This window comes from Polyodon spathula, chromosome 20 (genome assembly GCF_017654505.1).
Source record: "Polyodon spathula isolate WHYD16114869_AA chromosome 20, ASM1765450v1, whole genome shotgun sequence".
NCBI classification, from domain to species: domain Eukaryota; kingdom Metazoa; phylum Chordata; class Actinopteri; order Acipenseriformes; family Polyodontidae; genus Polyodon; species Polyodon spathula.
In genome coordinates, this window is record NC_054553.1 from 21,437,992 (window position 1) to 21,455,214 (window position 17,223).

General features: G+C 42.5%; 1 protein-coding gene across 2 annotated transcripts in view; it reads right to left on the reverse strand.

Moving 5' to 3' along the window:
• Positions 1–252: 252 nt before the first annotated feature.
• Positions 253–17,223, reverse strand: part of LOC121295418 (LLGL scribble cell polarity complex component 2-like) — a 33,327-nt gene continuing 16,356 nt past the window's right edge. The window contains exons 3-26 of one of the 2 annotated variants that reach the window (XM_041220001.1): positions 16,721–16,818; positions 14,600–14,681; positions 13,351–13,466; positions 12,417–12,575; positions 11,858–12,020; positions 11,347–11,479; positions 10,570–10,624; positions 10,201–10,355; positions 9,497–9,714; positions 9,326–9,393; positions 9,092–9,245; positions 8,720–8,824; positions 7,682–7,974; positions 6,798–6,945; positions 6,548–6,698; positions 5,759–5,875; positions 5,161–5,327; positions 4,594–4,858; positions 4,065–4,215; positions 2,838–2,875; positions 2,300–2,347; positions 1,625–1,667; positions 1,179–1,240; positions 253–939 (exon numbers count right to left, since the gene is read on the reverse strand). In XM_041220001.1, coding sequence (XP_041075935.1) covers positions 935–939; positions 1,179–1,240; positions 1,625–1,667; positions 2,300–2,347; positions 2,838–2,875; positions 4,065–4,215; positions 4,594–4,858; positions 5,161–5,327; positions 5,759–5,875; positions 6,548–6,698; positions 6,798–6,945; positions 7,682–7,974; positions 8,720–8,824; positions 9,092–9,245; positions 9,326–9,393; positions 9,497–9,714; positions 10,201–10,355; positions 10,570–10,624; positions 11,347–11,479; positions 11,858–12,020; positions 12,417–12,575; positions 13,351–13,466; positions 14,600–14,681; positions 16,721–16,818 — 2,994 coding nt within the window. In that variant the 3' untranslated portion in view covers positions 253–934. The remainder of the gene's footprint in view (positions 940–1,178; positions 1,241–1,624; positions 1,668–2,299; positions 2,348–2,837; positions 2,876–4,064; positions 4,216–4,593; positions 4,859–5,160; positions 5,328–5,758; positions 5,876–6,547; positions 6,699–6,797; positions 6,946–7,681; positions 7,975–8,719; positions 8,825–9,091; positions 9,246–9,325; positions 9,394–9,496; positions 9,715–10,200; positions 10,356–10,569; positions 10,625–11,346; positions 11,480–11,857; positions 12,021–12,416; positions 12,576–13,350; positions 13,467–14,599; positions 14,682–16,720; positions 16,819–17,223) is intronic. The other variant, XM_041220002.1, reaches the window with a different exon arrangement.

Here is a 17,223-nt window from a genome sequence, read left to right on the forward strand (position 1 = left end):
TTTGTAATTGATAATTTCATATGTATATTACAGTATATAAAGCGACCCCCCCCCCCCCCCCCAAAAAAAAGATAAAACTTGAATAGCTAAAAATAAGCACCGAAAAATTAAAAATGATAAAAACCAAAGCACTATGAATTATAATACTCGTGATATATACATCATGATTATCAACTTCATCATACCGAATGTACAGCCGTGGCATGGGATGTATGTTGTTGACATATCATTAAAAACACCCAGAGAGAATCATCTTGTGAACACATATTTATTCCATCTGCAGAATGTAGTGTCAAGTTAAGATTAATTAAGGTTTCCATCCTCATTGATTTGCTAAAAAAAATATAAATCTAGAACACACTAAAAATACCCCCACATTTTATAAACGGAAGTACCAAAATATGTCCTTGCCAGATTACTAAAAGGGTACAGCAGCCACCCAAAACCATGAATAAAAAACAAGTACAGGATATACAATATATATTAAACATTTGCCTAAAACGATCTTATTAAAAACACGCATTCCTAAATTACATTTAAAAACACCCCCATAGAAAGCTGTAAAAAATCCCCAAATACAAAATATATGTGCTACACAGCAGTGGAAAGCACCTCCTAGGGTTACAAACTGTGTACCGGGGAAGGTCGTAAGTACAAGGTTACCAATAATCCCCGCCCCCCTCCCCCATCACATCTGGGAAGTGGTTGTGCAAAAATGGATCTTGTATGCCGACAGGAGTAAAGACGCAAGCGACACATTCAGGTTGGAAGGTTGGCTGAGACGCAGTAGTTTGTTGGCTGAGGCACTGAGGCTGGTCCTGGGTCCCTCCTCCCTCCCTGTACAGTATCTGTGTGAGTGGCACCCCCTCCTGGGGGCTATCAGTAGTGTTATGGCATTGCATGAGAGGACAACCAGTACCAGTCATGGCTCAGTTCATTCTGGGAGAGAGAAGGAAAGGGAGAACGTCAACCAATAGAATTAAACAGTCAAACTGCACTGTACACATACATCACACTATATTTGCATGTTCTTAATCTTTCACTGATAAAATGATACCTGGACACCACAAAAGGTAATATTTGTGATCTGATCACTATATAGGGTTAGTTCTTGGCAACAGACAATGCTGCCAAAAGGATTCTGCAGGAAGCCCACCAGCCATGCTATAGAAACTCACCACCATTAGTTAACAGTTTTCCTCCTCCTGTTCTCCTCTTCAAGTTCTTCTCCACAAAACTCCTGAGAAGTCAAGACAGCGGGTTAGCTCCACAAACACAAGTTCAGGTCAACTCTGTTCAAACACAGTAATCAACACTATACACAGCACACGCATTACATAGCAACAGACAAAATGAACGTATAACAATTTTACACAATACAGTAAGAAAAAACTAGAAAACTTAAAAGACTTGTGGTCACAAAGTACATACCAATATAAACATTTGCACAAACATCTTAAATCATCACATTTTACAAAGCGATCTAGCCATCATGCCAAAAGGGTCAAAGGAATATTTTAAAAAGTCATTGATAAAGTTTACTGTGACACATTTATTAGTATTAAGCTATGCCCTTCATTATATTGGCGCCTCAGCTGGTAGTATTTCTGCCTGTGGTACTTACGTCCTGTCTCCTTCCAGCGATCTCTGGATCTCCAACAGCACCTCTGTAACACAAACGCACACAATAACCTACAGCAGATGCACAGAGGCACTCACCATGCTCTCAGACTGCTTTTAATTCATCTTGGTTTACATTAGGAGTTCATGAAATACAAGTAGGTGTAAAAGACATTACTTCTATATTATATGTACACATTTTATCTGTTGTCTTATCAAGAGTGCTGCTTACCAATGGTCTTTTACTTGTTTTTTATGCGTCTAATTGTGAATATAAAATAATTTAAGTGCAACTGTGTATATTAAAAAAAAAAAAAAAAAAAAAAATGTAAACCGCTTTTTGTGCAATCCTGTGTGGTTGGTCACATGGCCTTATTGCTGCAAGAACATTGGAGTGAAACTGAGCTACAGCACAAGGGGTTTCCTAACAGGATGCCACAGCAATGTATGCTTCTGTAATGTTTCATTTGAAGTATCTGCATCTCCCAAGTATACAATGTATCTTCAACAGATGACGAGGGACCAGTGATGAGACCAACAGTGCTTAGAAGAGGTAAGAAAACTGAAGACAAAAGACAGTATAACCTACAGACCTGAATGCAGGATAACTTGGTGCCTCACAATGTCAACACATCCTTTGTAGTGGGTTTCAGGATTAAGAGAAATGATCAGTTCTTACTTTCATCATTGAGCAGTGCATGTTCCATCAAAGGAGACCTTTGGAGACCTGCAATACAGAGTCACGGTTTGCAAAGGGGATCGGGCAGCAGGGTCTGCTTGCTTTAGGGGTATTTACACGTGTAGCCACTAGATTTCATTCATGCAACACTGCTTACAGGTAGAAACAGGAGATGTTATGACTTAAAATGGCAGATAGGAAAAAGCAGATCATCCCAACCTACATCCTCATTATACACACACACGGTGATATCAAAAGAAATGGCCATGTAATTCTAGGGAATCCAGTGAACTCAAGTGAATCCCAGGATACAGTCTTTAATAGGTGAAGGTGTCATTAACATGCTAAAAGTGAGTCCCATATGAACTCATGCTAGGGACTGTCCATAGCTATTTAAAAGATATAGGGGTATTAATTAAGGATTTTAATCTTGACATTTTCTTTTGATTGATTAATCATCTGATCAATTTAAAAATACACTTGGATAATCCCAAATTTCAAGATTAAAGCTACACAATGCAATGGAAATGGAACCTACCATCATCTTCACTGGTATCACTGTCAGTTGAGGAAACCCTAAAAGAAAGAGAGATCTCTAAATCTTCCCATTTTCTTTGTTTTACAACAACTTCCTACATACATCATCTTATCCTACTAAGACAGCCGAGCAATTACAGATTAGTAATGTAGGATTTACCGTTTTACAGGGCACCTTTCTTGTTGCAGAAATTAGGCAGTGTGTTTTTCAAATAAAAGTACCCTAAACTTCATCAAAATAAAAAGGGGACACAATGTAACATTTGAATGTAACATTTATACTGAATTAGTGGAACAAATCAAGACAAAAAGTTCCCTGTGACATATGTACTAAATTTACCAAAAAAGGTACTAAAAGACACATTTTTGTTTGTATGCAAAGACACTGTCAATCCTTCTGTCTATATTCTTCATATGGGTTACACTTATTGGATGAACAGAAATATCAAATCACAGACTCTTCATTTAAGAGTATGTTCAATTACATGTAAAATGTTTAAAGTGAAATATGTTACAGTGAACACCAGCGTGTTACTGGGGATAGTAAAATGTGCCCCCATAGAACTTGTAAACAACCACAAAAACAACCATTATCTAACATTTTACCCTTACTCAATAACTTGGCAACATAAGAACCGTCTCAACACCAAGTCTTTGGGCAGGAACACCTTCCACCCAAAGGCGGCACAAGCTTCTATGTTTTGAAATTAACAAATCAGGTGAAAGGAAATCCCCAATCCATTTTCTATTGAGATACAATGTAACCAACATGAATTGTGTTCACTCCACATTGGGCTCTAAAGGCTGTATTTTGCACTGCTTGTCAACTGAATGTGCAGGGAGATGGGACAAGAAGGTATGGATAATGACCTCACTTAAAAGTCTAGTGCATTAACCCCATGCCTGACTGTATATACAGCTGTTTGCCACAGTCACCTAAAGATGGATTTGAAGGAGGTGGGTAGTTAAGGCAGGTGTCATGATTTCTGTTTATTTTTCAAACACTCATGTTGGGTAAGAACAGCACCAAGGCAGCAGGAGGGATACCAGAAGTGATTGAGATATACCTGCATATCGGTGAAATGTGCAAGATCACATTACCCAAGTGTCATAGGAGACAACAGAGGCAGTGGAAGAGTTAGTCACCTCACCAAAGTCAATAAAAATGCAGACAGGTTGGACATCCCTGACAATGACATACATCTCTGTTCCATAACAAAGCTGGTACCTTGACTTGACAGCGGCCCCGTCTGGTGCTGCCCTGCTCAGGGTTTGCCTCGTGGCAGTAGCGGGGGCCTCCACCAGACAGCGTGGCTCCACCAGCCAGCGGGCTGACAGGGAGAATCGCTCAAACTCAGACGGGGAGATCAAGTAGAAGCCTGAAGAGTAAAGGGAGAGAACATGTTCAAGAGAGAGTGGGCACCCCATATTAAAACCTTTGCAACCAATTAATTGATGAAAAGGTGCAAAATTGGAAGCACAGTATATACTGGAGTATGAATAAAGAGGAGCAGTGGCAATAATGGCTTCCACACATTACAATGCAAAAATGACAGAAGCCCAGTTTCAGATCTTAGGGTTCAGTTTCCATGTCTTTCTACATTTTGATCTCCAAGACTGCACACAGTGGTGCCCAGTTCCAATGAGGACTAAGTTAGGACCACCAAACTCAATTCACGGATGTACATAGCTGGACTCTGATGACGAGTTGCTGTCTTTACCTAGTGACTGTGTGGACTGCATTGCGCTCGTCTCACCTTGTCCATACTTTGTGAAGACACATGAGGCGATGCCGCTCACATCCTCTTTGCGGATACAGCTGTAGCGGACCTGGATCTTAATACTAGGCAGTGAGATGGCATGCAGGTCCCCCTGGTTGGTCAGCACCGCCAGCCCATTCTCGCTGTAGTCCTCCACTTTGCTGTTGATGAAGCTCACCACTGACACTTTGCGCACACGTGAGCCCTCAATCGCAGTCAGTTTCAGCTTCATCTTGGCACTCACCTTGGGCAATGTGAACATCTAGAGGAAAGTGGAGAGCAGTTAAATTATCATAAACAATTACCATGGTAGTACTAGTTTTTGCTGTGCAGTATGGTTAATCTTTTAATATCCTCAGTCAATCTTGCATGTAGCAGCAAATCATCTAAAAGACAATAAAAACCTGAATGACAAATCCATAAGCTTCTGCACCTAGTCCCTCAGTTCTAACCACTACAAGACCACACTGCTGTCAGTCCCTCTGTTTTAACCACTAGACCCCACTCTCCCCCAGTTCCTTGGCTCTGATCTACAACACTGTCCACAACTGTCAACCCGCTCACCTTAAACTGCTCCTCCGAGATGACCAGAAGGTGGTGTGAGCCATGCATGTCGGGGCTCCGGGAAAGGTCGTGGGCCACTTCAAGAGGTTCAGGGAGGGGTGCACCCCTGCCATCCAGAATCAAAATCCCCACCACAGGGGCACGGTGCATCAACTGGATCTCCTTAGCTGCAAGGGGAGGGGGGTTAGGGGGAGAAATCATAAAGCCTAATACTGCATTAAAAGTACCAAATGTTCTGCGACTTGCTGCACAGTTAATAGGTCTTGTGATGTTTCACCTAGAAAAGGTAAATGATTCGTACCTGGGTCAAAAGATAAAACGCAGAAAACCAGAAACCCTATGCTAAGTGGAGTCATTTTCCCCAAACAGACCCTCATCTGCCTTTAAATTTATTCAATATAATCATTTTTGGAATTCTGATTTAGTGTCACTAATACCTGTACCTTAACTAATTTTGCTGTTGGTTAACCAAGTGTGCACTAGACATGAACATTTTAAAAGCTGAAATGGCATGAATACACATTTCAGATCATTCAATTACACATTGGTCTGTTAAAAGCCAGTAACAAAGTCTTGGAGAGCCCAGTTTGTCACTCACCAGGTTCTGCTGTGATTTGCTCCTCCATTCTCCTCTCAACAGGTGGCACTCGTAGGGAGTAGGCATACACACAGCCGCCATTGGTGCCGGCCCAGAGGGAGGGGGTGCTTCGTGAGCCTTCAGGGAAAACATTTCAATTACATTTATTTAAGCCACAATAAAATCCCTTGAGGTATTTTAAGAGGTACTGGCAAAAATTGTTGGAAGTTACAAGCACAAACCAAAAATAGTTAAAACCTAAAAATCATTTACACCCATAAACATTTTAGTATAACACAACTTAGATTTTTATAGCAGTTTAGGTACCATACCACTGCTTAAATAAACAAACTCGGGTTTCCTGAACTGTTTAAGAAAAGGATATCAGAATGCTTTAGTATTTGATATTATGCAACAACCAGACACTACTATTCCCATTGTTTTCTGTGGAGATCAGCTGTTCACGCTGAGAGATGACACTAATTAATGCACCTCACCTAAAACCAATGCTTACTACTGTAATGCTTCAGACAGGTAATTGGGCACAAAAGTTACTATTGTCCTTAATCACACAGCATTTGATTACCAATGAACCAATCCTTGCTTGAAGTTTTGAGAGATACAGTTAATGTTTGGTTACTGGATATAGAAAAATTATTTCATTGGTATGGTTTATCTTATTCACAAACAAAAACACCTATTGCTATTTGAAATAATATATTTGATACAGATGTCAGATCAGGTTTTATAAATAGGATTGTTTGGAGTAGGTAGTAACAATTGGTAGAGATCTCCTGCACATGCACTCACTGTCACGGATGAAGGAGTCAGCGAAGTACAGCGTGCGGACGAGCCCGGTAAAGGAGTCATCAGAGGACCTGGCCTCAATCTTCCTCTGGACTGGGGCCAACTCCATCTCCTGGAGAGCCTCCCTCTCCATCTGTGCATTTATCTCCTGCACCTGCCCAGAGAAACAGAGACGGAGGAAGACTAATCAAGTGAAGAAAAAATAACTTGGATGCAGCTCCCAGCCCGTTCCATATTCATAACACCTCCTCACCTTGGCTGCATTCCCTACAGGCCGCTTCCTCCCCGACACGCGGCTGCGACGGATTCTGCGGAAGGACTGGCGGAGTGACTTCTTGATTGACTTCACCCGGGACAGGGGGCCCTCCAGGGCAAGCTGGTCACTGGGGTTTAGGGTGCACCTGGATAAGGGGAAGACATAGAGTTACACCTTCCAGCAGTCGATAGGAGAGGACACATACTGCAAACAACATTTCCAGGAGCCTCACACACATACTGTTACTATCCAGGCTAGCATACAGGAATACAGGAGTTTGCATCGACTCCAATATAGTGTAAATTCTCCAAGGAGCACCACAATAATTAAGTCTGAGTCTAAAATATAAACTTCTGCACCAAGTTTTAAAATAACCCAATATATGTATAAAAATGACAGGGACATGGTCCATGTCCTCAGAAGGTTGGTTTTGCCAGCACTGTAACACGTGGCCACACAGCTTTTTTAGCAAGCACAATGTACCCTGGTCAGACACACAGCACAATCAACTGGCAGCACAGTGTTATACACCAGCTCCAGAGGGATTCCATCGGCTGCATCAACCCCAGTCCAGTGTCACATTCCACTTTATAAGGATGAGGAAATGATGGTAGAACAAATGTGCTTATCATCTTTTGTTCTGTCAACCTTTTCTTCTCTGGCTAAACACAATTTTGTGGTACATAAATAAAAAGATTTTCCTTCTTGTTAACTGGAATAAAGCTACTGACACTAGAAATGAATCATACCATTTATTTACCTAGCTTCAGTCTCTTAAAGAAACTACTTTAACATCTGGTTATCTTAGGTGGGGTAGTCCAGGATTAGTGCTAAATTAGGGCCTCTGAAAACAGGCGATACATGAAGCCATTGCCTCGGACCTGACAAGGACGTTGTTTTTCTGCTGGTAGTCGTAGAGGCCGAAGCCATGGCTGGTCCCAAAGGCCACCAGCTTCCACTCAGAGTGCAGGATGAGGGAGGTGACCACAGCGGGCGGCTGACACTGCACCAGGGCGAAGGGCTGGAAGCCGGAGGGAAAGTTGACTGCCTCCTCTCTCGCGATCAGCTGTGTGTGGCCCTTCCACCGGAACCCCTCCTGGTCCTGGAGCAGGTCTGCTAGAGAGCTCTCCACAACCTGGTCCGCATCCTCGTCATTCAGCTCCATCACCAGCACCTGCAGCACAAAGAGCAGAAATGCTTGACCCCTGTAAACTGCCACGGAAGGTGAGGGTAGGATCCGGAGCAAGGTAAAGCTTGCACACTAGGCAAACATTTTGTAACATACATGGGATCAGAACTGTTGCATAACACTGTAAATAGGATGAAAGGCAGTCACTGATCCGATAATAGGTAGAAGGGTTACAGCTGATACAGTGAACATGTGCAACTTTGTCAGATAACATGAAACTGTATGTGTTTATTTTCACTGTGGCGAAAGCAGACTTCTATTTCTCTACTTAAACTACAAGTGATAGCTTTGCTCATTACTGCAGCTAACTTAGACATGTTTGCCCTGAGAAACGTTTCCAATGCTCAAGACCATCTCGCTTAAACCAGCAGTGTTAGTTCATTGATTATTGTTAGGAGTATTTTTCACATGGGATTCACAGCAGACTGTTTCAACATGTGAAATTTCAGTGTGGCTATAAATTCCCTTGCTTGTTTCACACCGCCTCTATGGAAAGCTACTCTCCAAAGAAGAATGCAACCTGGCCCCCAAAAACAAGCAACAAGATTCTAACACCACCGCAACAGATCACAGGGGGTGTTGCTGTCAACCTCAGACAAAAAAAGGATCTGTATAGTAAAAGTGTTGCCAGCTTTTCCATTGAACCCAGATTCTGCTTTTATTACACAGACCTAACTGGCTCTTTCTTGTACCGAGTTACTAAACCTGATCTCCAGGGCAGCCAGCTCACCTGCCCTGCAGTGCCAGCCACAGCCAGGTAGCCACTGTATTTACACAGGTGGATCTTCTGAATGCCAAGCCGGGGGTCGTCACTGTAAGGGTCGAAGCAGCCAACCTGAGGATAGAGAGATAAGCCAGCGTCAACACACTGAACAAACCCCTGGAACAACATAAGTTAAATCTCGGCTTGTTTCAGGTTGCTGATTTATTAGGGGAGTGCCATGTGTCTCAGCAGCAGGTAGCTTATAAAACACAACAGTGTATAGTGTATCTAAACACAACATACTGCACTATCACCGACATCCAGTTCAGCAAGGTGTCATACAACTCAGATATGGTTATCTGCAATCGCCTATCCTGTGTTTGTATGAAGGAGGCATACCTTACGGAAAGGGGGCCACTCCCCCTCCCCCGCATGGTTCATGTTGTCATTGGGGTCTGCATCTGTGTGGAACACCGCTGCAGTGCCCAGTTTGTAGAGAGGGCACAGACAGACACCCGAGGCATCCCAGAAACGCACTGTCCCATCCTCGTGTCTACAGGAGACAACAAAATGTGACAAATAGACAAAGCAGTATTGTAAAAGAAATCACGACTCTGTATATATCAGACCTACCCTGTGAGGAGCAGGTCTCTCTGGGGAGGGTCTGGTGCTTTATTCTGCCCTCCATTCACTGGCCAAGGCTGTGGAAACAAAGAGATTACTAGCAAGTTTGTAAAATACAATGAAGTTGGGGAGCATGTGATTGTTCAGTTGAACAATTGTACAATAATAATGCAGGTGTACCATGCGTGAGTAGTGGGTGTTCTGCTTCTTCCCAGCAGCCACAATCCGCTCCCACAGCTTCAAGGGGATGTTGGAGACGTGGTGGGAGCAGGTGATGGCTGAGCAGTGCAGGGGGGCTAGGTAGGGGGTCTGGATCATCAGCCAGCCCTCAGACTTCAGGTCCACCACCACCAGCTCTTCCTCTGCCAGAACCACCAGGGCACTCGGGTCATCATACTCTGGACAGACAGTTACACAGTGTGAGCAAGGGCACTAGAGTTAACAAACACAGAACCCTGAACTTGAACTAGTTCGGAAGCATTCACACCTACCTTTTACAGATCTGCACAAAATCTGCACTAATGAAAAATGAGGTTATCTGAAATGCAACACTACTAAAGACTTGAAGCCAACTTCAACCGCAAAGATGGCAGAAAGATTACCTTAGGATAGCTAGTTAAATAGTTTAACTGTTGTAGTCCTAAATACAGAGATTAAAGATTATTAGCAGCGCTCAGAATATAATATTACCTTTGAATCAGTTTTTATGAAACTATGTACTGAGCTGTTTGAGAAAAACAGACATAGTGGTTGTCTTGGTATTTTTTCTTAAGATATCCTGGGGGGGGCAGAAGATAGTAATGCAAGCTTGAATTTGCTATCTAATGGCAACATGCACTGTACTCCCCCTTCCCCAGACTGGGGAGGTTTCATGGCAGTCCTACCCGACTCCTCCCCTCCTTCGTTAACGACAACGAAGTCAATGATGCGTGATGTGAAATCGAAGGCCACATGCTTCTTGCTGTGAATGACAGATATGCAGTGCCGGTCTCCATAGCTGGCCCTCGGCATTCCTCCACTGAAGATCACAAAGGGAGTGCTGGAAAACAGCCAACAAGGAATAGATACAGCCATCATTAGCAGCATGGGAAAGCAGACAGATCAGCTGTATGCACAAGTTTGTGACACAGGTGGCAGGAGCAACACTCAGAGTATGAAGCCATGTATACATTTCAAATGAGACACGCGCATGAAACCCAGTTAATTTTCCAGCAATTCAAAAATCAAAGATGAGCCCAGGTAGTAAAGTTTACCTCTGCTTTTTCGTCAGCATTAGGATCTTGGAAATCGCTTTACATGGAAAGGAACCTGCAAGGGCAAAAGAGAGAGCACTTGAACCGCATGGGCAAAGAACACAACAATAGTGAAGCAAATATATATTAGGCACTAAATTGAAGCACATGAATGATGGGATACAATGGCACAAAGATAGCGTCCTTCTTTATATCTGCATTTATTAACCCAACTTCACACAGCACAGACCTGCACCACAGAAACATAAGTGCCAAAAGGCAAAATTAAAACCTGCGCCACAGAATTGGACCATTATATTGATACAAAATAAACATAAAAACCTGTCTAAGAACATGTGTAGCAATACCTATTTCAATTGTTTAATACAATGACATTTTGTGTTTAATGATAGTAATTGCTTTTCCAAAACACTTGATGCTTTTTTACTGAACTAATCTATTACTGTTGCAGCAATCTGTTCTATTTATATAGCATGTATAGAGGCAAATTATTAATAGCTGTAAGTCAAATTTTTCTGCTTTTATTGTTATAGAACTGGCCTTTGTTTTCCAGAACCAATTTAAATGAATTGTTTCTATAGCCCTTGTCCTCTCTGTGAAGCTGCCTCCCAGTCCCTCATCTGTAACCACTAGGATACACTGCATCCTGTTCAACAGTTCTAACTATCTGACCACACCGCTTCCCAGTCTTCAGGCCATTCTCTTGTCCACCCTGCCCCTCTCCTTGAAACGGGAACAGCCTCCCAGACTAGGCTAGCTCTCTGCTCTGGACCTCACCATAAGGCATTTCGTGTTTGTCAGGCTCGGGCTGGCGGTCAGTGCTGGACACTGGCCACTGGCAGTAGCTGCCGTCATTGTGGGAGCTGATGATCTGGCACCCATCTCGTTTCCACCACACACTTTCCAGCTGCTGTAACAGAAAGGGATTGGGAGGAGAGAGGGAGAGAGCCGTGATTACTGGTATCACACAGATCTGCTTGTAAAAAAATCCATACCCATGCAATCCCACAGATCTTTGTACATCAGCCTCAAACTCTTTCCACTTCTAATTCAGTTAGACTATAATACACTGTAACCATGTTACTAGTTTGCTCAAGTAATTGTTTTGTGAGCCAAGCAAGCTTTTTGACATATAATGCTGAATCATTAATGCAAATATATTTCTTCATTTCAACTTAACTAACTGAAGTCAAAGACAACCTTTTGGTCCAAAGAGTGATACATGTTAATCTCCCCCGTGTCTGGCATTATATAATCAAAACCGCTGCAACACACTATAGACAGTTACCTGGTTCCCCAGAAAGTGATGCGTGGCTTTGCTTCCTTCAAGGTCCCACAGTACCATAAGACCCCGGCTGTAACCAATCAGGATGTGGTCAGGGTTTTGGGGATTCTCCATCAAGGCCTCCACAGATTCTAGATTCCGACGGCCCACATACTCCTCAGGGACCCTGCGACATGGGTTCAAGAGAGTGGAAGCGAGTGTAAAATACAGTACAACTGTGTGGCTCTGAAGGGATAAGCTTCATGTTTTGTCTGGAACCAGAAACCCTAGGATATTATCTGGGTGGCAAATACACTGTCCACATATGTTGAGGTCACTTCACTTACATCTACTGAACAATTCTATACTGTAAAAAGTAACCAGATTTTATAAAGTGTAAAACAAAGAGAGAGCTCTTTTAAACAAGGACCCCTTTGAGATGACCCACAAAACAAGTATTTTATATGTAAATATGCAACACATGATTTGCACATAAACGTGCACATAATCAGAGTGCAAACAATTGAAGTCCCCCCCCCCCCCCCCCCCCCCCCCCCCCCCCCCAAATTTTACACAAGCTCACCTCTGCTGAACAGCCTCAACACTGATGTTGCGTTCCTCCAGCTCCCTGAAGACAGGCACCTCCACAACAAAAACATGGCCACCCTCTGTGCCTAGATAGAGCAGCTTTCCAGATGAGTGAGCCAGTACTGACGTCACACGTGTAACACTGGGTGGGGCACTGTGGGCAGCATAGCAAAGACTTACATATAAAAATGAGAATGACAGCACTCAAACTACACTTAGTGGGACAGATGTAATAAATAATGTACCACTGCAGAAATAATTTGGGCCAAAATGAACTAGCAGTTCTACAGTAAACATATAATATTTGAGTTACCATTGTACTTGTAGGATAGATATTAAATGTGAAAGGGTCACCATTCCCCCTGTAGGATAAGCCATAGCTGGTTCTTATAGCACAGGTGAAATTACTTGCTTCAACCACCTATCTGTGGTTAGCCCTGGGGTTTAAAAAAAATCCAGCAATGACTTAAGTGGGGTATAAATTGATTAACTCCATATCCCTTAACAGACAGAAACAGACAATTCATTCTGCAGTTATTACAACAAAAATGATCAAAATTAATCCAAATTTCCCCCCCCACCCCCACCATAAATGTATGTAAGACAGGAAGTTCCAAACAAAATTAAAACATGTTTTAATGTTTGTGATTTCAGTGTGTTATGACAAGCCCATTCCTTGTTGCCATTAATGTTGTCTTTTCACAAAGGCAGTATTGTACCGACACATCCCTGGGAAACAAATTAGCTTTCTTTATTAAATTATGTTTCAAATAAATATTACATGTTAACCATGTGTCCAAGCGAATCAGTGTACATGCATTGAACTGTAAATAACCATGTGACTGTGTGCAGTGTATAGAGTGAGTCAGTGTACATGTGCTGAACAGTCAGTAACCCCGTGTCTGTGTGGAGGCGTACAGAGTTCCTACCCTGGTGGTGCCGTCAATGTGAAACGCCCCTCCTCCAGCAGTTCAGACACCCCATTATGATTGCGAAGCGTCCACAAGTGCAGGCTGTTATCATCCAGCAGCGTCACCAGCTTGCTCTGGGAGAGAAGAGATAGAAAGACAGACGACTCACTCGGTTCATTGTATTTTTTTTTATATAATACCAGCAGTTGAAAGAACAATATGGTGCTATTGTGATTATCAAAAACTTTCTGGGTCCTGACAAAATAGTTGTTTGCCTTCAAGTTCAGTTTGTAGAATTGTTCTCTTATTGAAGTATGCAATACATCTCTCACGCACTCTCATTTTGAAATGAGACTTTCATTAAGTATATGGAAAACTACAAAGTGGTATGCAATTCAACATGTAAACATAACATTATTCAGCAGGTTTCGTTTGACTTTATGCAGCAAAATTAGCTCATTCTGTAGAGAATTGTCTGTAGAGAAGCTCTGAGTTCAGTAGGACAGGAGTTTGAACTCTAAAGCATGTGTGCCGTGTGGAAGAGAGATTTCAAAAGGGCAGGGTTTCCTGTCGTACTCCAGACCACAGTTTCTTTAGTCTAAGCTGGTATTGGAGCCCCAGGGGGAGTGCCAGCTGGCAGGGTCTCCACATCCACTGCCTATCCAAGCACAGCCGCCAGGGGTCTCCGATCACTTACAGAGGGACAGCTGGTACCAAAACTATTGAGACCGATACCCACTCTTACCAGATGTGGCTGAGGGAATTTAACATAATTCACATTAGTGAATCTGATTAGCTGATCAACTACATCTGTGCAGGTGGATAGACTGCTTCCCTGATATCAAGCCTGAGGACAACCCAGCACCATTTCTTCATCATAGAGTATCAAATACAAAAGAATGATAAATAATTGGCTGTTTCTGTTTTTCTTAAGAAAAATATTACATAATAGTTTAACACAGCTTTTCAATTAAAACTAAAAGTAAAATATAAAATATAATTTTAAAAAAGTACTTTAAAATAGCAACAGGAATGTTCACTATTGCAGAAAGTTACCTAGAAAGCATGGCTACACCTTTCCAACAAAGTCAGGCAGAGAGGAATATTTCAATTGATCCTTTGGTTATTAAATTACAAAAGGCAGTGCTGATATTTCGGCAGCCCTCTATTTCACTACATTGTATCGTCTCAGATAGAAGTTTTACATACATTTAAAACTACTGTTCTACAATGCTAGATTGTATCTATAACCCAGGAGGGGGATTACCTGGCGTGGTAAGAAATGTATCTGTGTAAGTGCAGCATTCTCTTCATGCAGACCCATGAACTCCACGCCTGGAGCCCCGTAGCTGAGACACGCACAAGTTAAAGAAACATCACTCTTCACTGTGTCATACAAAAGCATGATTATCATACGGAAAAACACACTGTACTTCAGAGAAAAGCTACTGAAGGTTAGTGAGGGACTACCCACTTTCTCAGTCATTCTTTCTATATCAATTACTTAAGCAAGTCTTAATTCAATGGCAACTGCAATCTGTGCTACTTAAGGAACAGTTCAGAGCTTTGAACAGGTTCAGATGTTACTATATAAATGTACATATGCATCATATATGACCAGGTTGGAGGCGCAGAAGCACATTGCCTGTACATCCTGTTTGTGTGGCATCACTGTTCTGTTCAAACATTTCTAGAAACTAGATGAATGCTGCCAAGGTTATTACGTAACAATCTTTGTTTAAACAAAAGCTTTCTTGAGAACACAGCCTTTAGTTGCACACAGCGTGCCACATACTTCTTTTTATATACAGGTTTATCTACTAATGACTAATAGTTGACGATCACATAGCAGTTCCACTAGGCAGCAGGCAGGCCATAGGGGTGGGAATTACGCTGCTTGTGCAATTCCATGGGAAAAAACATAACAGCCACACACACTCTACCTGAACACGCATTCCTGAATACTCGTTACGAGAATTCCTGTTCCCGACTAATATCGGTGGTTCTAGGTTTAAAAGTATGGGTTTTGAACCTTGCTTACATTACAGGTAGTAGTCTCCGATTCTCCTCGTTTCACCCTGCAGCAGAGTGGGAGGCACTCCTTGCAACTCCACAACAAATAAGCATGTGGACATGTCACAGAGATCAAATGATTCTTGGAGTTAGATCTCCCTCCTGACCTGTGAGGGCACTGTGTAAAGGGAACAGAGCACCCTGGACTAAATGGTATGACAATTTATTCCCATGGGTAGGTGGAAGTCGACAGTCTAGAAAAGGGGCAGACCCGGACAGGAAACTGCGTGGCATCTGCGGATTAGAGGAGCGGATGCGCTCGTTAACCAAAGGGTCATGAGGGTGGGTATAAATAGGGGTCGTAGCGAAAGTAATCTGTTCCTTTGTAACGGTTAGAACAACCCAAAAGGAGACACTGTGATAAAAGTACAAGGGTTGTGTTTGTTTGTTTGTCAAGTAAAAACTGTTTGTTTGTCATTTAGACGACTAACACAATCCGGAGCGGTAGCAAAAGCCAGCACCAACCCAGATAAAAGCACTTTCACCCCTTTGTTTCACAGAGGACTGACTTTCACCACGAGCACTAACTTCACTCACTGTTAACTGTGTTTGTGTTTTGTGTTTCGTGTGGGTGGGATAAAGACTGGACTTTTGGTTACGAGTCAAACTCGGAGATTTACAAACAAAGTGATACACACCACTGTATCATTTCATTCATTTATTATTTACACGCGTTTGCCATAAGGCTCTGGGCATTGTAAATTACAGTAAACACCCTTGCACCTGGATAGCATTGTGTGTCTGCTTAATCTGCACTGCACTGCATTCACTCACCATTTTGCCACAGGACAGCACCCCGTTCCACCTGCCTCATCCACAGTGTGTCTGTGGAAAGGCAGCGATATCTCTGGTTAATGAATAATGGGAGAGCGACCCTGTGTCTGGATGAGAAGAAAACGACCTTGTTGAGTCAGTCAGCAAGCAAGCAGCCAGGGGAGTGGACAGCGAGAGAGCAGAAAAAAAATACAAAACACAAAATGTGTCACTGTTCATTTCACTTATCTGAATAAGACTACTGTGCACACTCACTGCAATACACAGACTGACACACTAACACTTGCATGTGTTGGCACAGGCAGACCCAAAGTCAAAAAAAAGTTTAATCTATGAAATATCTCATATTTGTACAACACTATCTCTGGCTTGTTTTGAACACTGGGGGTCTGTGGGAGCGATTCATTGCAGGGGAAACACACAGAGAACGGGGAGCAACTTTAAATTGTCATGTTTACTTGCGTGGTAACTTTCCTGAAAGATCATTCCTAGCACAAAGATCATGACACACATATAGGCAGTGCACGGGAGTGAAGGATACAGTTTGATGGCTCCTGAACGAGTCCCGATGGCCATGAGTCGAAGGCTGGGGCTGTATCCGAGAGCACTGGGCTGGTGAGGGAATCCATGCTCCACCGTCTGGAGACAGAAAGCCGCGGAGACATGAGGGAACAAGGGAAGCAAAGGAAAGAAAGGGGGTGAGGGGTAGGAAAGAGTCAAGGGGTAGAGATAAAGCAAGGAGTGGGTAAAGTTGAAAGTAATTCCACAAATCTTACCTATCCTGACCTGCAGCGCAAAACTGAAGTAATACAGTATAATTTATATTTTATATACACACACACACACACACACACACACACACACAGTGGCTTGCGAAAGTATTGACCCCCCCCTTGGCATTTTTCCTATTTTGTTCCCTTACAACCTGGAATTAAAACTGATTTTCTGGGGGTTTGTATCATTTGATTTACACAACACGTCTACCACTTTGAAGATGCAAAATATTTTTTATTGTGAAACAAACAAGAAATGACAAAAAAAACA